Below are 24,702 nucleotides of genomic sequence, written 5' to 3'. Positions count from 1 at the left end.
GAGAAAGAGACAATGAAATATGAGGCCTAGTACATAGCCGAGTTGAGAGTGTGTTTGTTTTCCTTACAAATGCATTTCGAGTGTAGTATCTGTTAAGGGACTCTCAAGGCAAATATGAAGTCAAGCTAAGGTGATAGAATAATGCGCGAGAAGGTCGAAGGCGTCAACATTAACGAGAACAGAGCTTTAGTAATCGAGGAATTGAAGTTAATGAAGGACACAATTTTAGACTCCCCTGGGACAGTCAAGTACGTCTCCGATTATGTCGCGACTGCTCGTTATAACTGTTACGAGTAGTCAATCACTCTGAATAAAACAAAATATTGCATTTTACTGAAAGACGGAAGTACATGGTGCTTGTCTACATCTATTTGCCTCATAAAAAATGTCGGAGCTTCGCCCGAAAGGCGAAGGGTCAATGGCGATAGCAAATTAGTAGAGAGCTATATGTAGTAAGGATAGTAGTTTTATCGGCTTTATAAACTTGGACACATTCGCTTACTAACCGAATTAACAAGCATGGTATCAGCGTGCACAAGCAAACATGAATACATCACAATCGATGACCGCTCAGAACCGCTGTCAAAACGCTGGCGTGAGCAAGCGTGCCTGCAGCAGCGAGCGAATGTTCGTGCGGTCTATCGCTTCAACGGAAACTGAGCGGCGAAAGGACAACGAATACAAAGGTAGGAGCCGTGTTGCAGATCGCTTTCAAGATATGGTGCTCGCGACCGTCCGCCGCCGCGCAATGTACAAGTACGCAGTTGCTCACAGAGCAGAAGCCGCACCCCCTCCCTCCCACACTGCCTTCCCACTTCCCTCCTTTCGCCTGAGAGATTCCAGTTCCCCTTGCGCCCGGTCGCAAAATACGCATTTGGTGCCGCAGAACAATGTCGTCCCCCTCCCTCCCATCCCCTCACAGCCTTTCGCGCAACGGAAGACATTGCCTTTGCTCTCCGCCGTGCGTTCGTTCCCCGTTCACTCGCACATACAGCATACAGCGTGCGGCGACGCATTTATCGCCCTTGGACTTTATACGGAACCTCACGGCGACGGCGACGACGACGGCAGAAATCCGCGTGGATTGTCCATATAATTGCTATCGCAATAATACAGGCTACTGATGATGATGATGATGATGATGATGCACTCTGCGGCGCGGGCGCGCCCTTTTCGAATGCCACCGGGTCGGCGGCCCGCCGGCGACGGCTGCAGTCCAGCCGCTGCTTGCGGCGTCGTTGTTCGTATACTCACTGCTCCTCGCGAGTACGCAGGACGCGCGGCCGTGCCATGGCAACGTAGAGTGAAAATGACCTACTCCCCACAGACACGTGGTTTCGGGGTTGCGCGCGATTCCAACTCTTGTCACCACAGCTAACAGTTTCCAGTTTGCCCGGGTCCAGTCAAGCTGTCAAAAAACAGGTTTTTGCCCAGGTATACCTACCATAAATGTGTATATTTCTGGAAAACAAAACTGAAATGAATGATTCGATGTGTCAGTATACCTACGTCACGTACACCTGACGCTTCGAGGTCAAAGAACCTGACTCTGCCTCTCCATGCTCATTATACTTCATAGAGGGCGCCAGGGGTTTCTCTTTAATGGTTCAAAATGCTTCAATACGCATTATTGCTTCCACTGCTCCTTAGAGGGCACTGGGGGTTTCTGCACACAAACGGTTCTGCATACAAACGGACAAATCCCCAAGGCATATACAGTTTCGCTGTAAAAAGTTTGTGGTGTTTCACGTCGTGAACGCAGCGTGACGCGCAAGTGACCCTCGGGGCGCATAGTCTGTGCGCATCGCAGAGCGCTTTCAAGATAGGGCTCTCGCGGCTACGCCATACGCAGCAGCTGCCGGAGAGCAGTAACTACTCCCGTTTTCACTGGCGCGCACTTAGCTTGCGCGTAAAAATGTTCCAAGTACACGCAAGATCACCAACTCACTTGATTCCAATGTTTAATGGCGCAGTTTTATCTCCCATGGCCTGCAATACGACGGAACAGTGCACAGTCATGGAGGCAAATGCGACGTGTGCTGATCACCTGTGCGTCTGCCCGTCCCTGCAGCCACTTGCCGAAGCTGGACACTGCGACACTATCGGTGAGTTTCCGCGTCACTCCATTTAACTAGAACCAATAGCCGCCTTGTGCGGAACATTTCTTATGGCGAAATAAACTATCAAGTCGAATATAGAAGTGAAGCTTTGTTTGCACCCTCCCCCCACCTTGCGTGGGTTGTCTTACCCGAGCACACCGCAACGCACGGCTTGGTTCACTATTCTTCGTGTTCATTTCACATCTCCGTTACGTCACTAAAATCACAATCCGGTCTATGACCGCTTGCTTGTCGTCGCTGCATTGATAGCCTGTCAGTCTACCAAACGTTATTTTTCAGCGCTTTTCTTCAACCACCCTTCATCGCACCCGCAGCGTGCACTTCTCGCTATACCGGCCATCTGTACCAAGTATCTGCACGCGTGCGCGAACCACTACTTTCCCATCATGGTACTCTTTTCGAACAGTCACATACTGGAATGGCCTTCCCGAAGAAATTGTTGACATCACCGGCCCATCTTTATTTTGCAACGCCTGACCGGACACCTGGAACGTAACTGTGTATAACATTAGCTTACTGTGTTTTATGTAGCACTTTTTGTATTTTGTATATTAGAATGGTTCACTGTAATCGATATCATGCCCTTGCTATCTAACTTAACAATGTACAACAACGGTCACCTGTGTTGTATAAGTGACACTTTTTTCTAGTTGTGCTTTACTTAACGTGGTTCATTCTTATTTTTAGGTAAGTTACCGTGTAACCACTCTTATGTTATACCACCTCTTGGGGGGCTTTAAAGGGTCCATCACCAGGCCACATAGCAAATTTTGGTTATACGTTGCAAGTTTTTACATGCTCTCTAGGGAGCGTTCTAGAGCAAGAATTTTAACAGCGAAGTTGTTCCATCTAACCGTAAAAAGTGGTGCCTGCTGTCGCAGAACCTCGCCGAGCTATGACGTCGCTGGGTTCCCAAGCAACCACCTCACGGAGCTGCATGTGCCTCGCATCCTCTGCGTGCCGTGCACAAGTAGCCTTGACATGGGACGTTAAAGAGAAGGAAGGGGAGCATGCTGGGGAGAGGGAAAGAGAAAATAAGAGCTAGATAGAGAAAGAAATAGGTGACCCGTAAAACGAGCAATCGCAGGGAATTGTGGGGCGCGCCGTCTGCTAGCAGCTTCCGGTTCGACGGACGACGCGGCGGCATCGGCGGCAGGCCCGGCGCACGTGTTTTTCTACGCGGTTTCAACTGTCAGTCGAGCGAAGCTTTCCGTCCGCTTTGTCGACCAGCAATGTCGTACCATTCATGTAGCTGATTTCTAGGTTTCAGTTTACTCTGCAGCTGGGCGCGACAAAGACGAGCCAAGAAAGGCAAGGATGCGCTTTTATTCATAAACGAACTCTGGTTTTCGTTACGGCAGCCTTTTTTGTTTCTGCCAGGTTCAGCTCTACGACATTTGCCGTTGCTTGGGTGCACCCTCACTGACTGCTCTGCTTGCGGGTCAGTCGGATAGGTGAAAAGGTTATCGTTGTCCGATAATTTATCAAGCGTATAGAAGCATTACTTAGAAAATCGGGTGCTGAGGCGATGGCTACAGCGGTGCATGTTGTTCTGTGATCGTAGCTAAAACCAGATATCGTCGGTATAACGGCGCAGCTGGCGCTGAAAATGATAACTTTGCGCGCTGTCAACGGCATTTCTCGGTCGAAACTCTAGGTTCATTTGAAGTGGTACGTAGTTAGACGTTGTCGCTTTTTTGTCAACAATGGCCGTATCGTCGTCATATTACGGCTGCGCATTGTCTCTATCGGTGCTGAAGAATCTGAGGAGGGTTAGTTGGTTACGAGTATTAGGTATGTATCTCGCTGTATCCCGCTCCATAGAGTAGAACCTCGTTTCATAATACCTCCATATGTGCATGCGAGTACTGAAATAGTTCTGGTTGCCTGAGTCAATGTTAGAGAAAGAAATAACTTGGGGAATCATTCCGTGTCGGCCCTTACAAAGCTAATCATCGCCTGATAAGTGACACTGCACGTTCATTTCTTTTTGTTCATGGATGGTCTCTGCCTTGTTACAGTTTTGAAAGTGGCAGCCCTTCCTCTGATGCTTGTGCACAGCTGACTCAGCAAGGCTTGCTGCAAGACAGTAGTTAAATGCGTTCACCTTTAACGCTTGAATTTGAGCAGCCAACGGCTGAACAGCCGACGATGGTTTTGCTAGGCACCTGCAACCGGGTAATCTTCGAGTGGAACAAAGCCGGACTGCAAGCGCAAGTGGCTCAGTCAGCTAAGGCGTTTGCGCTGCTGAGTACGAGCTCGCGGGATCGAATCCCGGCCGCGGGGACCGCATTTCGATGGAGGCGAAATTCGAAAACGCCTGGGTGTTTGCGTTGTAGAGCATGTTAAAGAACCCCAGGTGATCAAAATTAATCCGGAGCCCTCAACTACGGCGTGCCTCATAATCAGAACTGGTTTTGGCACGTAAAACCCCAGAAAGAAGAACGGACTGCAAACGCATCAATGAAATTCAACGGCGAAACCGTGGCGGCGGCTGCGATGACTCGAACCGGAAGCAGCTAGCAGACGGCCCATCCCACAATCCCTCGCTATTTTACGGGTCACCTATTGTAGCAGCACCAACGAGGCAACGCGCAGAGCTGCTGCCGATGCCGCCAGCGTTGCCTAGCCGCGCATGCGCCGAAGCAGTAGCGATGATGTCACCTCGCGTTGCCTTGTAACCGCTGGCGCAATAGCGCGCTCACTTCGCCCGACACAGACACGGCTCCGCGAGCACCCGCCAGCTGCGCGCTACTGAGAATGCGCGTGACGTCATCCCGGCGTGTCGTCTGCTGCGTGCCGCCCGTACACTGTGCATAGCTTTCAGCCAGTGTGCATGCACTTCGCCTCGGAGCTTGCCATAAAAGGGGCTGCGCCTAGTCGTGTCAACTTTCGCTAGATACCGAGCGGCTATCCTCCAACGTGTTCGGCGTCGCCAAACAACAGCGTTCTTGGCACTGTGCGAACCTTGGTTAGCCTGCCTGCGTTTGTGGCATGCCAGGAACGATGTCGCTCGTAGGCGCGGACGCGTCCAGCGCTAGCCACGCGAAATGTCGCGAAAGGAAAGGTACCGCCGGAAATGATCGCTCGAGAGCACCTTCCCTACATGCGTAGTTAAGTTAAACCAAGTTAAGGCCTAGCAGCAACCAAGTTAATACCTAGCAGTAGCAGTCAGTAAGACTTGAAGATCGACAGTTTCGCTGTGCGTAAGCTTTGCACGACCGAGTGCAAACTTGCCCGTTTTTATTTTTCAAATTCGTTCATTATTATCCGAGATGGATATATTTCAGCGTCGCAAACCCTGATTTCAGAAGGAGACCGTCACCGCCAACATAACGCTCTCTCCGCTTGTCCCCGTGTAATAGCCGCTAGCAAAAGTCCTTGCTGGCGTTCTCCCATACCGGGCTGGAGGATCGCGTGACGCATACGTCACGGGCTCCGCCTTCTTTTATTTTCTCTCGCTTTTTTGCTGCGCGGCGCACATTCTCTGACGGTCTCTCGCGTTTGCCTCGTTTCCAGTGTTGCCAGGTCCGACGAGGCGGCGTAGCCAAAAGCTGGTGAAGTTGTAGCCCAAATGTAGCCAAACACCAATAAAGTGCAAAAAATTTCGCAGCCAAATATAGCCATTTTTATTTGCAGTTTTATTTGTGTATACATTTTCACATTCGACTACGGCAATCCTTTTTTGCGCAACCCGTCGTAATAAAATGTCCGTGCCGCCGTGATGGTCGGCCATTGACATCAACAAAAGTGGCATCATCATTGCACAAAATACTTTTTGGTTTCACATTCGACTACGGCAATCCTTTTTTGCCCAACCCACCCGTCGTAACAAAGTGTCCGTGCCGCCATGACGGTCGGCCAATGACATCAACAACAGCCACATCATGCTTGCACAAAACACTTTTTGGTTGGGCCCGAAAGCTCTTAAGTTCTAGCGAATCGCTGCAGAGGGCGAAATCAGTGCTTTTATTTTATGACAGATAGTACTAAGTTATTATTTTTAGTTATTTACAGTAATATTAAAAACGAACTGTGCTTTTGAGCTGTCGTGAATGCAAAATAATGTATAGCATCATTTATCTCACGTCATCTCTGCCTACGGCGTAGAGTTCAGCTGTCCAGCGATCTGCGACGGCGACGTGCGCACGGCTTCTTTTTTTATGAGCTCAAACAAGTATTTCGTGCTATGATGTCTCGTGTTATGAATTTGTCTCATCGTCTTACCTTGTTTTCTCGTTTTCTTTTTTCAATTAGCATGGCTCGGCTTAGCTGGTACATGCTCTATATACTGTCCATTAACATCAACCTGGCCGCCATCTTAGGTCTCTAGCACGGCAAGAATATGCGTTAAAATAAATTGACAGAAAACAGACCCTCCCTCACTGTCTGAATCAGTGTAAGCGAAGCTTTAAAAGATTACTGCGCAAAACGGCACACCCAGTGTAAGAAGCACGCAGTCGTATGCGGCGACCAGCACGTCCCGAACGTAACTCGCTCGAAATAGGTAAAAGCCGCGACGGCGCACAAAGAGCAAAGGTAAACAACAAATTTATAACAGTGGTTATGCTGTGAAAACCGGTTACTGACGAAAAGAAAACCATGTTGATGTGCTAATAAAGTTTTAGAATAGGGGCCCCCAAAGTTTTGGGCCCCAAAGAGCTTTGCGGGTGTTAGCGTTGGGGCAAGCAGGAGTGAAGAGCTTTTAGAATAGGCGTTTTTCGTCTGCGGATAGCGTGTTGTCGCTTGCAGCGTCACTACGGCGTCAAAAAAAGCTGTTATAAATATTAAAATAAATATACCATTTGAATGAGAAGAAGAGTAATTTAGATTTTGCGTTTTCGCGCTTAATTACAATTTAGAACTTATTCTATTAGCAGCAAGCAACTTGTAGCGCTTAGTTTAGCCAAGTCAATACGTGATAGGCCTACGAGCCATGAAATCGACAATTCAATTCGGAATCAGTGGCGTCTAATGAATCAATCTTCACCACACATGTTAGCTGACAGAAAGCGATAACCACAATCACTTTTCCTAGCTTACGAACATCACGCGTTACCACGAATCAAAATTCTGGGGTTTTACGTGCCAAAACCACGATATGATTGGGAGGCATGACGCAGTGGGGAACTCCGGATTAATTTTGGCCACCTCGGGTTCTTTAACGTGCACCTGAATCTAGGTACACGGGTGTTGCTGCCTTTCGCCTTGATCGAATATGCCGGCCGCCGTGGCCGGGAATCAAACCCGTGTCCTCGAGCCAGCAGCGTGACACCTCACCTGTTAAGCTAACACGGTGGGTGAAGTTCATGTGACGTGGTGCACTGATGTCATCGTGGCAAACACGTTTCGATATTAGCAGAATGAGTATCTGCATCCGTGACGTTACGAGAAAGCCATCTAAATGTAAACGCACCAGAACCCACCTTCGGCTCGGGGTCTTGCTCCCATTCTTTTTTATACGTTCTCGCATACTTGGCCTACTTCCCCATGTTTGGATTCTCCTCTCTGAGGAGGATCCGATCTTACGTCCAACCTTTCGAAATGAATCTCAAATGTAAACGCGAACAAAAAGTCATCTAGCAGGAGAAGGAAAATGGCAGTAAAGCTTCGCGCGAGAAACGTGGAGTAGGTCGAAAGCTGTGCCTGGCGCGATACTTCACCCAGAAGACATGGCCATGAACACACTGGAGCGTGTCATCCACCCGTGCTTCCCTTCTTTCATGTCGGCGCCACGATCGCCCGACGGCCCCGATCCTGTGTTATTTCTGTCCCTTCCAGAGCATACCCATGTTAGTACTGGGTACTGTGAAAAACCCACTACTCCCAGGTTCATCCCGATGCCCGGGGATCGGGTGCATAATGGTCAAGTGGGGTGTAAGTTTCAGTGCATCAAAGATCAAATCCACCGGCTCAGACAGCGGCGCAGAGAGGGAAGGGAAGAAGAGGGGGGGGGGGGGGTCATTTTCGCGTACGCACGCATGCCCAGCCGCGCGGCCGGCTCAGGCAGCTAAAACATAGCCTTCGAGATTTGCTTCTACCCGATCAGAGCCACCTCAGGAGCGTGAATTGGGTGCCACGTATAGCCCAAACAAAGCCAAGTCGCAGATTTTTCGTAGCCCAAATATAGCCACATAGCCAACTCGTCCACGTCGACTGCCAAAAATTTTTTCCTTAGCCCAAGTTGGCTATAAATAGCCAAACCTGGCAACACTGCTCGTTTCGCGCACCGCACGATTTTGCGCGCTGTGCACAAGAACACCTGACTAGCGGCATAAATCGGCGCTACACGAACACAGAGGCAGAAGCAAGCGGAACACAGAGCATAATCGCGCGCTGGAACACGGTAGACAATGACATAGTTTAATTGTTTGCGCGCGCGGCTGCACGATGTGGTAACAAGTAGACGAAACGGAACTACAGCTCTCTTGCTGAGGTGCTAAGTAAAACAAAGACACGTAGACATTTGGTTTCTGTGTGTTATTATTTCTCTAAACTTTAATTCGTCTATTGAAACAACCGATTACACAAATACCAGATGTTGCCTTAAATTATTCTCCAAGAGCCGCGTGTCAATATAAGCGACGTCACAGCATATACATGTGCGTAGGCGCACTTGCTGACGAACGTCATCCCCCCCCCCCCCCCTGTCTTGGATTGCGGCGCCCGCGAGGGGAAGGGCAAACGGCGTTTAGTCTGAAATTTGAGCTCTTTCCACGGCGCGTAGGGATGTCATTTTTAGCAGACACGATCCTGAGTGCACGTTCTATGCACTGCGCTTGTCAGCTCACAATTTCCAGACCTGGTGAGAGGCACTTTACGGTAATAAACGGAACTAAACAGTGAATGGGGCCATTCGTTATGTGCCATCCGGTATCCGCATTGCGTAAAACGTGAGGAAGAACACAGGACACGTTCACATCCACCAGATTTCATTATCCGCTGCAATGCACTTAAATGCGACGCGTTCTATGAATACACCGAGCAGAAGTAAAATTACCAGCAAAATTCACAGGAGGGAACCACTGATTTCCATTGTAGACCAATTTTTGATTTCCGCGTACTTGTAAGCAGGAATGGCCAAAGGATAACTAGGGGAATATTTGATGGGAGTGAGATAGTGTGATGTGGCAATATGTGCTTAAGTGTGCCATCGATTGTTCTCATCGACAAAATGTTTCAATAGGTAAACACTGCACGTGTCTTCAATATGACGTAGAAAAATTAGTTTCTCGCTGTTGTTTTATGTGGCTAGCAATTTCTTTAGTTTTCGTGTTCTCATTGATCAGTTAATATATTACCGTCTTTTATGCAAACAATCGAATTAGTTTGAAATCAGCGTGGTTCATGTTGTTTCTGACTTTCGTCTGTGTTCCGTTTAGCATTTTAAGTTCTTCCACGATTCCCCGCGTTCTAGACCAAATGATCACATTAATAAGCTATGTGAAACAATCCGCGTGATTTATAGGCTACTAATATGTATAGGTCACGTTTTGTGGCCAGTAAGTGCAGTACACTGTTGAAGGAATAACGGTATCGAGTTCACTCGTGTAGCTTTGTGTGAATGCCATGTCCCTGATGTCACTCATCATACGTGCTGCGCCAGCTTGAGCGCTTACTTCAGCATAAGATGAATAATGGTTTACATTACCGTAGACTTGTAAAAAGCTTGTCGAATTATGCCGCATGTGTAGAAATGCTGCAACTCGCAGGTTACGCTTGGAAAGAGCGTAGCATCGCTAGTAATGCAGTCAGCGTATAATTACACTTACATGACGTATCTTCGTAATTAGGTTAAACAGAGGTGTTCCGCAAGAACTAAAGCGTATATATGTATACGCCCCTTGTCGTTTCTGCAGATTCCAGCCTGCCACTGGCACTTGGAACAAACTGCACCGACAACGCCCAATGTTCGCACTTTGCGGCTTGCATGCAAGGGCAGTGCAGTTGTCCCCCAAATTACGAGCCATCCGACGAGCGCCACTGCCACGCCGCTAGACTAGATGGTGCGTATGTCACGCAGCGTTGTAGCTTGAAAAATCCATTTTTTTCCCATAGTACACTTGAGGCTCGTTCTCTCAGTCGCCGCCGTGGTCGCTGTGCTGTCCTGGATATGACAGTGCAGTCGCGGCCTGCGCTTTGTGTGTTAGAAATGATATAATGTCATACGGGTGCGTGGGCGAGCATGCGAGGCTTGGCGAATGTGACATTGCGGACGAGCCGAGAAGGCTGCTAGCTTGATGCGCGCCGTGTTTTCGCGCGCTTATTGTTCAAACTTACGTAATCTGTTGAGTTTATTTGGAAAGCGTGGCACAATGAAATGGTAATGGAAACAGCAGCATGGAACGTTCACAAGCACACGCGCCATTGGCGAATCTGCTGAAAATGACGGCGTCCTGGCCGAAAGAGCTCGGTGTTATTGAGCGAAATTTCTTGAGGTGTGTCTCCGCGTGTCATAATGTGTGTTTTGTTAGTAAGGGAATGTTTGTACAATCTACACTGCCCATAAAATTACGAATCTCCTTTCATGTACTGTTGCAATACATTGTTATCTACCACTGTCAGTGACTTCGCCCTTTGTTCGGAACTGCGACTTTGTTTAGCGCATTGTGGGCTTTCGCGGCGGAGCATGTAGCTTTGAGCACCAAGGTGAAGAGGGATGAATGGTGGTCCAGTCTAACCACTCTGCACCTCGTGCTTGCACCTGGCGAAAAACATAACCCCAATATGGGTTATTGATTGTAACCATAACCTGTAAGCACCAAGATGAGAGCTGTGAAACAATTAGCTGTGTCTTACTACAGAACTGACAGGTATGAAACCACTGCAGGAAACAAGCTGCATATCAATTCCTTGCTTCAGTGCTGCTCTCAGAATTGCTGCTTCCTCCCTCGTTCATTCATCGCTATGTCGGCAACATAGGAGAAGCTTGAAGAATCTTGATGTCAGCTAAACAGCCGAAAACTGTGCAATAAGGCCGAGGAACATCGCGTTTGAATATCACTATAATTTAGGTGCGTGCGTAGCCGCTGGCATTTATCATCTAGAGTGTGCAGCATGAATAAAGAAATTGAACATTAGTTTGTGCGAAAATTGTCCTTAGTCTATTTTGTATCATGCGGGCCGGTCACTCAGCGGAGTTAGTAAAATGTGTGTTCACACGTGGCAGCATTCTTCCCAAAAACAGAGACATTGATTGCACTGGCACATCGATGCTAACGCCTAGAGGGATAGTTTCGGCAACAGATAAAAAAAGAAACAAATTCACCTCCACAATATATATCTATATGTACTGTTTCTTGGCTTCTTATGACATATAGATATATATATATATGAAGAGAGGTTATGCCGGGATCCTCCGGTAGTTGAACAGGAATTTGTAGGTTGAGGACGCACGTACGAAAGAAACGATACTTTATTTCCAACGTTTCGGCCGGGGCCTTCGTCAGGGAATTCATGAATTGGTAAGGTGGTGTACTTAAATACCTAGATGGTATTGGGGGGGGAGGGGGGGGGGGGAGTCCTTACGTCGCACTGTTGCTGTAAGGTACCCGTGTCGAATCAGCCTTGCAAATGTCAAACGTGATTAGAAAAAAAGGAGAAAAAAAGTATAAATAATAAAGAAATATACAAAAACAAATTTTACGCCACGGTATGGTTGTAAGAAAATGTTTGTACAACGAAGTCTGCAGAGCAGCCAATATCACCAAGTATATACAAAAGATCAGGGTTTACAACAAGATGCCACATCAAACAACCTTGACAGGGAATGACACACAACCTTTACAGATATTCATATATATATATATATATATATATATATACTATGAGAAATCAAACAAGAACACCAAGGGCAGCATAGGGGAAATTACTTGTACTTATTATTTGAAATAAAAAAGTGATAAATTCAGTGTGTTTGCTGCCTCTTTTACTTACAGCTCTATCAATGACATCGTGGATAGCTGTCTTGATCCTGACTTCAGGATTTCTTGTTATGCTTTTGCTTGCAGTCTACGTCTTCATGATAGGACAAAGGTGAGGAAACCATCTCTCTTTACTTTCAGTCTTGATAAGGTATTTAAATGACTACGAACAAAAAACTTTTTGCCTCACGTTATTTCTTTCTGACGTCGCTACAGACTTCCTAATCGAGATATGTTGGTTCATTTCTTTGAATGCACAATAAGTCATGAGTTATGCCAACCTTCACAATTGACGCAACGAGTTCAGAACGCGCGACGATGCTAGCCGTATAATCCGGATTACAGGTCGACTCTCTATGTTTAGGTGAAATAAAAAGAGGGAAAAAAAAGAATACCGAAAACCCTCGAAACGCATTTTTTTTTCGAAACCGCACCACGCTCACCCACCATTGAAGCTGTAGTCTCATTCGTCAGAAGTAGCACTACTGTCCTCGGAAGACACCGTTTATGGCTGGCCGCCTCTCACAGTGTGTCGTAGCAGCACAAAGTCCGCAAGTGTGTATTCAAGCTGCGGTAGAGCCGCACAACGCCCACGAAATGACGTTTTGCTCGGGTTGCACTTCAGCAGCGTTCCTTTTCGGTTTCTCCAATACCGCACGCTTCTTTCCCAAAAGCAAATACTGGCGCTGAGCGGCTACGTTGCCGTTTGATTCGCCGAAGTCCACAACTTTGTCTTAAATGCAGCTAAAAACTGCCTTCTCGTGCCGCTACTCGTCCTTCAACGTGCGAAAAAAAAAATCAAAATAGTAAACAAATCAGACGCGACGTTGATCGGAACTGAAAAGTCGGAACGGATGGGATGCAGGCATAGAGATTCTCACTATATGTTGAGACACTCTATGGATGCACGAACACACAGGCGACACAGCGAGAAGGAATAAAAATAACTCTGTAAACGCAGGTTACTAGAAGACGACTCACATTCGGCTAAAGACCGCTATATAAGACGGGGGGTCACTATAGCTTGTTTTTTTTTTTTTTTTTTTGATGCACCAATCTCAACTTATATTACGGTTTATACGGTACTTCGCGTAGGATGTGCTTAGGGGAGTTGTGCTTACGGGAGTTCCTCTGCACGTCAGGAAATTTGAAGGTGGGTCTCGCGTGATATCACTGATGCGCATGCCGGTGCAGTGGTTGAAGCTACATAGTGATTGTATGCTCGAAAACTTTGGACAACTGGATAATGAGGGAGAGAAAATTAAAAAAAATAATCCGCCTCCGCTCCATCCTGTGAATGTGGGCGTACAGCGAAGCTGGTGCGGCCGTTAAAGGACGTTACACAAACGTTACCACCAGAAACGACATACATCACGTGCGCATGCACGTGCGCGGAAGTGCAGCATAGATTAGACAGTTTTAGCAGAGCGACGCTAACGCTCCGCTCCGCCCAGATTTCACGCTCTGAGATACTGCAGGGAACTGCGGCGATTTCGCATTTGATAAGCGCGTCCTGCCGAGACGCGAGCGACACGCTATCAACTCGGCTGCAAAACGACGAAGAGGCCAAGTACTTAGACACGCTGTCACGCTCCGCTCAGTCGGCTTTGTAGCGGAGCCAGGGATGCGATCTTCGTTCCGCTGACGGTATGAACGTTGTGCGCAAGCGCACTAGCGTTCCCGCTAAGCGTTTGTGTGGCATTTGCTAGCATATGTCAATTGAGCGGAGCGGACAGCAAGCGCTCAGCTAAAACACTCTATTCTCATACTTCCCATGGCGGCCGCCAAGCGCAAGTGCCTTATTGAACTGTATTAATGTTTGAAAGTAAATTGCGTCAGAAAATACGTAAAGTACGACCTACACACAAGCTGCAGACATGATAGTTTTGGATTGTTATTCGAATATGCGAGAAAACGTAAATCCGTTACGCGGAAACTGACAGACATTTTCCAGCTACCGTTAGAGGTCTGTCTGAGTGGCCGCGGCGGCTAGGTGGCGGTCTGGTTACCAAAGCATTCATCCTCATTCTTGTAGGCCCTCCGCCTAGCACAAGTGCGTTATTGAAGTAGCTGTATTTTTCGAAGTAAAATGTGTCAGCGCATTCGTGAAGTACGACTCACACACAACCTACGGAGAGGATAGGATGGGATTGTAATTCGAATGTACGAGACAACGTAATTCTGTTATACAGATTAACAGCTTCGCCGTAAAAAGGGGCTGCACGTTATATGATAGTTGCGAAAGCAGACGACAAGGCTTATCTCTTGTCGTCTGGGCAGAAGTTCAGAGTGAGGGAGGAAAGAATGGCCCATGCAGTGAGCGTACAAATGTTCGCGAGGTGGTCGTAGCGTGGATTACGACTAATCCACCAGAATGACTTACGTGCTCAATATAGCGCTCACAAAAATGGCAAAGCACCGCATGTTTAAAGTGCTGTGCTTATCGTTTGTGTAAATATGAAATAGGAGCGAGCCATATAACGAGCTTTGTAATCTCCAAGACTATCTCGATGTTACGGAATTCGCTAGTTTACATTTAGCACGACTAACGTTATAATATGAAATTACGTGGATCAGTGGCACTCCTAGTTAGTCAAGCAGATGATTTTATTATTTAGAATAATGTCACGACCAGGAGTGAAGCATCACTGCTACCTTGAATACCTTTTTTTCGGTGTCGTAATATTTTTCTTCACCTTTAAAGGCCTCCGCTGGAATGCTACACAGAGGTAGAGCCATAATATGAATCGAAATTGTCCTTTTTGGACAAGAATTAGAATATTTTATAAAAATAGCACTTGAAAAAACTTCGGCATTAAACTAGAAAAAAATACATAAATTTATGAAGGCGCCATTTTACAGAGTAATTTATTAAAACACAGCAAAACAAATAAGCTAAAATGGTAGCTACTAAACAAATATAATACCTATAGCTATAGTACCAAAGGTGCGTAGTCATCAATTTATTAAATTCTTTAGCGATAGTAATGCTTTCAAAGGATTATTCCGTCTGGGACACTTTTTCAGGCTTCGATAAGAGTAAGGAGAAGACTGGTTAAATGCGTTGGTTTTCTCAGTATTATGTAGTTTTCTCATCGTGTAGGCTGCTACGACTGGCCTGTGTGATGAACAATTTGTGGCAAAGATTGCACACGCCGAGCCGCCTGCAACCATTGACAGAAAAGTCGCAGTTTCGCCCGAAATGTGAAGCATCGATTGCGAGAGCAGAAAAGTGGACAGCTATACGAAGTAAGGATACAGTCGATCCCAGATATATCAAAGCCACATATAACGAATAATGTGTATAACGAACAGCTGTAAAATCCCCTTGAAAATTTTTTATAATATCTGCATTTTATATATCGAATTACCTATATATGGAACTTTTTTGTAATCCTCTTCAGATTCGATATATCCGAGTTCAACGGTAGTAGTTTTAACATTCGGCGCGCGGTGACGATTTTCTCGCCGTCTAAGTTTATACGGAAACTCACGGCTACGGCCACGGCAGAAGTACGCCTGGAGGGTCCATATAATTGCTGTCGCAATAAAACGCCTTGGAGTCCCGCAATGGCGAAAATACGTTAGCCTTTAAGCGAGCGTTCTAGCCTTATTCCCCACAGTGCCCAAGACGCCATGATGTTTGCGTGCGTTCGCCAGTGCCGTCTCCTTTCAGGAGAGAGGGTTAAGCTTCGTCTGCGCCTTCGTTCCTTCTCCTCCACCTTGGCTGGGAAGCCGCTGGCGGTGTATGTGTGTGTGTGCGCACGGGCGTTAGCAGTGCCTTTCCTTGTCCTGCGCCAGTGGCGGTTAGAAAACTGTTGAACAGACTGGCATGTTCCGAACGGTGGCCGCAAACGTGGAGAGCCTTCGCTCTCTCCTCCTTAGCGAGGGCATTCCGAAGACTATAAACGACGCCTCTGCCAACGGACTTCGCCGCTTAAACCTTTAGCACAAGGTAGAGAGTGCGTCGCTCTTTGTTAGGAAGCTTGTAGAGCTGACCACTCCGTAGCGATGAAATTAAAAGTTATTGTTTCTCGTTACGCTGATCGTCTCGCGCCTCTGGTGGGCCCCTCCATGTTGCATGGTAATGCTCAAGAACGCTAGGCCCACGCTACTTCCACTGGTACAGTCGAAACAGTGTTAGCAAGGCTAAATACTAGCAGACATTATCTCAAAGTTTCAAGGAGTGAAGAAACGGTACACTTTGATCTGATTAGGAAGTTAATGATTTTAAGGTGCACATTGCAGCATACAACGGAATTTGCTTTGGGTTTCTTTATTTGGTCTCGTCACTCCGAATGTAGTGAAGATTGGCGTATACAACCAGTCGGTTTGATGTACCGATTACCCGTATCGAGTGCATGTGCGTAACTTTACCGTGTGTTTTGTGTGTTTCGCACAACGCGTCGTTGTGTGTAAGGCAGCCAGAAAGATCACACGGAGAGGGTTGTGGCAGCTGTATTACGCTAATATTGCGCAATGTGCTCATTTTCTTAGTAAGATTTCTAGTTCAACCTACGCTCCATACGGACCACCAGCATCCCTAGAAGAGAGTTGCATAGCTCGTAATACTACTGAGCGGCGTCCAGTTCGTTGATGCGATCACGAAAAGGGTTCAGACGAGCTATTGGCAGAAACGAAATGGTATGACACTGTTACGGTGCTCAAGAGTAAAATGCTAATAGACAAACTAGCACTTGTAAACCGAAGAAAGAACAGGTTGCCCCTGAACGCCAAGTGTCTCTCAGCCATCACGTTTTGAGTGAAGTACCACGGAGCTCCTAATCTCGCATCGGACCTTGCAGAGCAGAATAAGTCTAAGAAACCTTCTGGAGGAAGAGAACAGGTTCCGTCAATCTAAATGAAAATACATTATTTAACTTTACTGAAGCCACAAGGCATGGTTGGTGGTAGCTCAAAGCAGTCATAAGCTTAGCTTTTCACCTGAAATTGCTTGTTCCAGAGGTGCTCGTCATATGTAGCTCAATCAGTCGACTCGACCTCCCCCCCCTCATCGCCCCCACCCTGCCATAATCCGTGATGTCAGACTATGCAACCAGACCAAATGTTCACGTTCTCGGAACAAGCCGTGTTGTTAAGGAAGCTTCGCGACCATTTCATACCATCATGCCGATCTGTTTCTCCGGTTGGTTGCCACCGTGGCATATCCAGGCGTGCGGCGCACACAAGTATCATGATGACGTACTGCCCGGCGAATTCATCTCGCCCACCCAGCCTGCTCCTGGTGCCGGCCACCAGCATCGACACGGCGGCTGCACAATACGACGACGGCCGCATCAGCACGGGCTTCGGCACGGACAGGCAACATCCGATGAGAGATTGGCCCTACCCTGGAGCAAGAGACTCGTGGCTGGTACGCAACACTTTACATCACCCCTTTCTCAAAGAATGTGAGATTGCTTATGAGCGAAACAGCAACATTCACGGCTGCCGAAGCTCGGGTTAGATGGTTATTTGCACGCCTTCACTCTTAATCCGGACATATTTGCACATCAGCACTCTGCTCACCAGGGAACTCGAGGTCTCGAAGTAGGGTCTTATAGTGGCAACGGCATCATTTACGTGGGGACAGTAAGGAGCAATAACCCCGTACATCGCCAACATCCCTGTGCATATTGTTTGCAGGTTAAGGTAAGCTTCCAGTCATTGAAGTAAAGTCGACTTCATGCACCGCTGTCTGATCAAGAAGCTGAGTGCAGCTTTGGGGGAAAATAATTTGGGATTTTAAGCGCCATAACCGTGACGTTATTATTAGGGACGCCTCCGGATTATTTTTGACCATCTGGAGTTTTGTAACATGCGCCTTAATTTATGCACCCGGGCGTTTCTACATTTTGTCCCCATCAAAATGCGCTGCCTTAGCCAGGATAGAACCTGTGACCTTGAGCTCACCAGCACAATTCCATAGCCACTGTGCCACCACTTCGGGTTTTCACCTTTAAGAACTGAATATCAATCAAAACATGTAATGAGAAACTTTAATAAATAATTTGAACCACGCGCCATGGCGTTTCTTTAAAGGAGCGAGTGTTGTACTGATCAGGCGATGAACGGGCCTTGTTAGTGGCTGTTGATACTTTCTTCTTGTGCCATTTACGAACAAACTGGGACAGTGAAACACGAACAAATGAATGGTGAGCAACTTACAACTTGTTTATTATTGTCAGATCACGCATATACAGGTGTCCGAGGTATCGTTAGTCGAGCTGCGAAAAGAAAAATAAAAGACGAAAAAAACACGGTGCTAGTTACGATCATAAGCCCTACAGTGTTCCGTTGTCAAAGGCCTGACGTTCGAAAATGACAAGTCTTTAATCGTATTTCGCACCGCGTCTTTTTTTTTTTTTTGGACAGCTTGACTAACATTAGCTGGGACAACCTATATACATTGTAAGGATGAGACTGAAATACAAGTGTAAAAGAAAGAAAGAAATGCAGGGTTGGGCGGACACACCTACGTCGCTGATGCTGAGAGACATCACTGGTCTGAGAGATATCACGTTTTCATGGCGCATTCTGCACAAAAAAATATATCCTCTTCGTTAAGCTGCACGGCAAAGGGTTGCGGCGCTGGGCTAGTTGGCATTGTATCTTGCAGTCGACAAACAACATGAGAAAGGACTGAGAAACACGCAAGGTCATGCTGTGGATCCCAGTCCTGGTTTTTCGGGCTGTTATACCATACAAGAAACAAATTATATGGACAGCATGCTGACACTGCTCTCTCTCTCTCTTTCTCGCGCGCGCGTCTGTGCGTGTGTCTGTGCGTTTGTGCGTGCGTGCGTGCGTGCGTGCGCAAGCGTAAACCACCTGTGACCAACCGCAACGCTTACTGGCTCAGGAGCATTATTACAACAAGCGGGAATTACTTACGCAAGAACATGCAATTTGCATCATGCTGAGTAACAATTCCTTAACAAAACGGCCTAAATTATCATCTTGAATATTGCGAAATTTAAACCAAGAACTAGTGAAGTCCTATATATATATATGTGTGCAAAGTAGCTGATTTGTCGAGCAGGAAAAGTCCGCATATAACGATAATCCGTCCGAACAGGCGATCGTCATGTAGCCATAATTATTAGAAAATGCGTGAGATATGGCAGATTGCAAAATCTACTGAATATAAGCTTCCTGGGTTTCATACCAGAAAAGCCAAAAAGCAGGACCATATAGAATGGACAGGAAAAATCAGAGTTGTATATGCTCGTCTCACGTTTCCCTCGCAGATCTTGTTATTTTTGCTTTTTCTTTTCACCCTGAAGGGGTGCTATATGCGCGACGTACGTGTCTACGCAGTGCCCTGTGCTTTAGGACCGATAATATTACCACTTCACAGTACAAAAACTACTACACGTCCGGATGTGTTCAAAGGTATTTTTGTTACGGAGGGACTTCATCGCCTATTGCGAGATATCATAACTCTTTGCAGTTATCAAATATTTCTCTGAATCGTTCGATGTCTCATTACCTATCATAGCTCCGCTGCAAGCGACAGCGTGGCTAAGGCTCACATCACGTTCATAAATACTGGGCCAGAACTTAGCCCCGCCAACTCTTCAAATATGCGACAGTATACTTAGAACGTGAGTTACAGCCGACCTTACACACTATCGGTTCTCAAAGTGACGTTTCTATGCTCTGTATCTGTGACAAACTCGCGACGTCGTATACACTGTGATGAGCTCGCGTATGCTCAACACACTACACCGCGAGGTTTTCTTTAGATACCCGCCAAGGTAGGTACAGTTCGACTATAATGCGGTAAAGAAATGCGTGGCGATGGTGTCAGCTAACATCTATCTTGCAGCACAGGAGTCCAATGATCTAACCAAGCTCGCAGGCATGCTTTTCTCGAGCCAAGTCGCTCTTTGAAGTATCTGCCGCGCGTGCCACGTGAGAGCTTATCGCATTCTTCCCTCTTGACAGCTAGCGCCTTGAGTTGAGACCATGTGTTCGACGACACTGTGTTCGGGATGAGCCCCATTTTTCGTCAGACGGATAGCCGCAGAAGTGGATGAAGTCCGTATATAATCCTATCGCAATAAACACCTTCGTTCTCAGACCACTCCTCCTCTGGCGTCGATGTGGCCAGCGTGGAAGCTGTGCTCCCGTGATATCTCGTGCCATGCCGCGACGATTGTAGCGCCACTCTTTCCTGTAGTGTCACTCGCCCACAATATCCAGTACCACGACTACTGGAATAAAACGAGTCAGTGTCAGGGCTGCTCGAATAAAACGCACGACTGTGCGTTTTGATTGAGTAGCCGTATCAGAGAATGACAGGTTCTGATGACTAAACAAATATCAAGTAAGCGCACTTCTCGTTCATAATAAAATATGGTGTTCGAAAAACGTGTTCAATAGACGAAAAAGGTGAAAACTGAATTTCTTTCTCAACCGAAACATACCTTCTGCACCTTCCTCTAAATACACCTGGCGAAAATCTGAATGTGGAGGCCACGAGATTTAGGGGAACAAAAACCTTTCTCTAATTGACATGTTCTTCCCTTTCCAACAGCCTATAGGGTAGACATGGAATCATTCACGGGGGCACGGACCAGAAATAAAAACAAGTAATGAAAAATGTGTGCCTCTCCAGCTCCAAAAAGCAAACAAATATAATAATAATAATAATAATAATAATAATAATAATATAATAATAATAATAATAATAATAATAATAATAATAACAAAGTGGCACGCTGTCTGTACCCTCATAGGTAAGAAAACACCCATTTGTTCACAAAACTGCTGGATTTTCACGGCTGAGGAAACATATCGCAAATACTTATTTTGGTGTAGTGCTCCAGATTTCTAGAGCTTTTTTGACGCCCTCAGGTAAAAAAAGTAAGCGTACCAACATATACGTAAGCTCAAAAGAACGGCGCACCTTAACATTTATATGGTTAGGCAACTACAGGGCAATACCTCGTGAACGATCGACACAGTCGTATACGCTCGTCGCCCGCAAAGAAATGGTGCATCAGATACGAGAAAAAGGATCAGACAACTACAATGAGCGAACTTAACTTTCGCAAAGTATTTTCAGTAGTCTTAAAACAGGCGAATGCATTTTTTCTGCATGCGAACAAAAGGCATTTAATGCATGCAAACAGTTTGAGGACAGTTAGCTTGTCATAAGGAGTCAATCAACTAAGCAATTTTACTTTGAAGTAAAGCAAATAAATAAATGTCTTATATAGCGTTTATACCGCACATCTCGTTGATGAGCTGTGAGAGGGACGCAGTTCATCCAAACATCAATAAAGAGAGCAGTGAAAAGTGGAAGACTCGCTGTTATTATCTCAAGAGAAGCGACACAAGGGCATCTGATTATTCCAAGTGGAACATAAGAACTCAATCACGGAAAAAGTGAGTAATGATGTGGACTTTGTTAATATTCCATGAGAAGGCAAAGGCACTCTTGTTTTTCGGTTTGATGTATTTTATTTTTCGCTAAACTGGAGCTAGACAAAGTTTGTCTGATCTCGCGAGCTGGCGTAACACATTGTCTTCCTAGATAACAACCCGTTTAGAAAGCAACTGCATGCAATGCTTTCTGCAGGAAGCCCTGGATCTGCACGCGCAGGACGCACCGGAGGGAAGTGAGCCTCACTACTCGCTGAGTTTGCCGATCAATCCATTCACGTTGCAAGGAAATAGCGAAGAGAAGCGTTGTGCAAGCGAGTCACTCCTCCAAAGCCCCCACACGCCAACCCTGCCCTCAAGTCGGGAATCCGGCAGCCACGAAAGCAGCGCATCGGAAAAGGTGCTCTGGCCTTTTTATTTTGCACGCAGATGAAATTCTCATTTACGAATCACTTTTACTGTATAGGTTAAATACCACAATACTGTATGAGCGTGACCGCTGCTCGGAAAATATATTCACGGGATGTTTTTTTTTATTCCCCTTATAAATGACACTAGCAAATGTCCAACCAAAATTTTATCTAAAATAGGGTAACAAAAAGTAGCACATAAGAAGTGTGTAAAGTTATCGGCAAAAAATAAAGAAACGATTTAATATAACGTACAACTTAGTACGCTTGTTCCTCGCAGTGTTTTCCCATGCGCCAGACAATGCACGAATCAACCCTATAGAGTGAGTAATGACAGAGGCGAAATATGTTCACGAAGCCGAAAAACGACGGCTTTTTACCCAAGCGTACGCGCTATTGTTTACTGGAATACATCACTTAGTCTCGGGAACCACATCGAAGGCCTTAATTATGTTAGAAACCAAAGGACGTTGAGAAAGCACTGCCACGGTACTGCGTTCCAAGGGTTTGTCTTTAAATAGACAGTATTGCAGCTGAAAGCAAAAAAAAGTCGCAGTTTCACCCGAAAGGCGAAGCATCGATTGCGATAGCATATTAGTGGACTGATGTACAATGTAAGGATAGTAGTTTTATCGGCCATACGAGTTCGTAAACATAGACACACAAGCTAAATTAACAAGCATGGTGCACGCGTCCACATACAAACATGAACGCATCTGACTCTATGACCGCGGAAACTCGCTGTCAAGCGCTGGATTGAGTCCGCACTGTAGCAGCAAGCGAATTAACATTCGTGCCTGCGCTCGCATCAACGCGATCTCAGCCGCGAAACACAGCAAGGGCGGACTCTGCCCCCGCCGCAGATGGATTTCAAGATACAGCCGCGCGGGCGGGCACTCGCGACGCTGACAGCATACTGCGCGCGGCGACGGTTTTATCGCTTTTCGACTTTATAGGGCGACGGCAGACGGCAGAAATGCGCTTGGAGTATCCATATAGTTGTTGTCGCAATAAAATCCCGTTTACAGCTGCTCAGAGTGAGCCGCACTGGCCTATAAGCACTTCCTGCATACATGCATGCATAATAACTGACAATAATACATGCTCAATAATTTAGGCATCATTCTATTTGTACGGATAGCTGAATGGCATAACTCCGCAGAACATTTCTGCTTCATTACAGTGAGTATTGAGCACGAGGTTGGAATCCGGCTCGCGGCGGCCGTATTCTAATGGAGATGACAACCACGAACACTGATGTGTTTAGATGAATGTGCACATTATTGAACCGCAGATGGTGAAACTTAATCTGGAAGCTTGCACTACTCGATATTTCTCCCATCCACAGTATTTTGGACATTCGGCTGAAGAGTCAATGGTTCACTACTGCAATAATATTATCAACTACATGAGCTCAGTCAATTTGGCCGCCTATTGTACAGCTCCTTGCATTTCTTTATAGACCATTTCGGCAGACAGTGCAGTTCCTCACGGACAATTCCTGCTGTAGCACTGACGGCTCTTTGTTACTCAGAGCGAATGCAAAGAGGTATAATCGCAGTTGGCGGTTAACACGAGTAAAAAGCAACATACGGGGGTAGTACTAGCAGAATACCCAGCTCTCGTATCCTTGCGTGCCTGGAAGGAGGCCTAGGAATTTAGGAGCAGTTGGCTCGGAAGTGGATGGGAGGTGGGGATGCGAGAAGTAAAGTGCCTCAAAAGTCGTACCACGTAAGTAAATCAGTTTCCCCGATTCTAAAACAAGGTTCGGTCAATCAATCACTTCAACAATCAATCAAAAATATCAGTTAATCTGCTACAGTTGGTAGGACTGCAGAAAAAGCTATATACTTCCTGGCAACTTGACGAGGCCCGCAGCCACTGAAACGAGGGCTTTGTTTACTTTGATATAAAACTAATAGCGTCCACATAAGGGCGGATTTTGTATAAAGCGTCTCGTTTCGTTTCAACGTACAGGCGAAGAAGCGGGAGGGAAGCACGCACTCTTCGCGTCCGCACACCAGAAGGAAGCTGCGGTACTTGCGTCGCACATCCAGCGTGGAGCGGCACTCTGTACCGGGTCCGAAAAAGGGACGCTCCGACGGTCCCCAGGCAGTAGCAGCGCTCCTGCAATACACCACCTGCGAGACTCCTACATCCGTGAGCAGCGGCAGCAGCTTCAGAGAGCAGCTGACCATTTCCAGCGTGGCGTGGGGAAGCATCGGCAACTCGCTCGACAGCCTGCTCTCGATTCCCGTTGTGGCCAGAGTTCACACTCGCTCTCGGATGACCGAAACCACGTCCGAATCTAAAAAGGAGCTGTACCTATCTGTCGAAAAGTTCTAATCTTGGGGCAAAGGAAACGTGGAAGAGAGATAAGAGCCAAAGTTCTTCTGAGATTACTACTTATGCACAGACAAACTCATGATTACACAACATTTCTATTCTGAATGTTTCGCTATTTAAATAAATGATAATAACCCTGGAGCCTCAGGATTGCATTCTATTGGGGGTACTTCTTTTGAAGTGCTTCATAGAAGTCCTAGAAAACTGGTTCATCCGCGATCAATTTTATGCGATAGAGCTGGACATACTCGCATTGTAAAGCTCTCTTTGATTAAATTTACTTGGCGAAGTGCACAGGATTGCAGAGCCGTGTCCGTTTATTCGTACTTTTTCCTGTCCAATGTATTCGTAGGTAACGCATGCTCAAGTCAAGAGCGTGGCAAATAATAAAAATGTAACGCAGTTGCTTTTTATATAGTCGTTGCAGGGTTAGTAATTGCAAATCGATCTGGTCTATTTTATTAAGATAGAAGTTCTATGGACACTCTGCCGACGGCAGAAATGCGCTTG

General features: G+C 46.5%; 1 protein-coding gene across 1 annotated transcript; it reads left to right on the top strand.

Annotated features, from left to right (window-relative positions):
- The first annotated feature begins 1,979 nt into the window (after window positions 1-1,979).
- Window positions 1,980-24,335, top strand: LOC119443902 (uncharacterized). Its single transcript, XM_037708497.2, has 6 exons — window positions 1,980-2,105; window positions 9,980-10,126; window positions 12,059-12,155; window positions 17,216-17,417; window positions 21,633-21,836; window positions 23,824-24,335. Exons 1-6 carry the CDS (start codon window positions 1,985-1,987, stop codon window positions 24,190-24,192), a joined length of 1,140 nt encoding a protein of 379 aa, XP_037564425.2. The 5' UTR covers window positions 1,980-1,984; the 3' UTR covers window positions 24,193-24,335.
- The last annotated feature ends 367 nt before the right edge of the window (window positions 24,336-24,702 follow it).

This window comes from Dermacentor silvarum, chromosome 3 (genome assembly GCF_013339745.2).
Source record: "Dermacentor silvarum isolate Dsil-2018 chromosome 3, BIME_Dsil_1.4, whole genome shotgun sequence".
NCBI classification, from domain to species: Eukaryota; Metazoa; Arthropoda; class Arachnida; order Ixodida; family Ixodidae; genus Dermacentor; species Dermacentor silvarum.
This window is presented reverse-complemented; position numbering and strand designations above follow the sequence as displayed.

What these genes read in the sequence shown, in the direction of transcription:
- LOC119443902 (XM_037708497.2), top strand. Translation starts at nt 1,985, where the DNA reads ATGGCCTGCAATACGACGGAACAGTGCACAGTCATGGAGGCAAATGCG. An exon ending in CCACGCCGCTAGACTAGATG is followed by an intron (nt 10,127 to 12,058) that starts GTGCGTATGTCA and finishes TTTTACTTACAG; the next exon opens with CTCTATCAATGACATCGTGG. An exon ending in GAGCAAGAGACTCGTGGCTG is followed by an intron (nt 17,418 to 21,632) that starts GTACGCAACACT and finishes TGCTTTCTGCAG; the next exon opens with GAAGCCCTGGATCTGCACGC.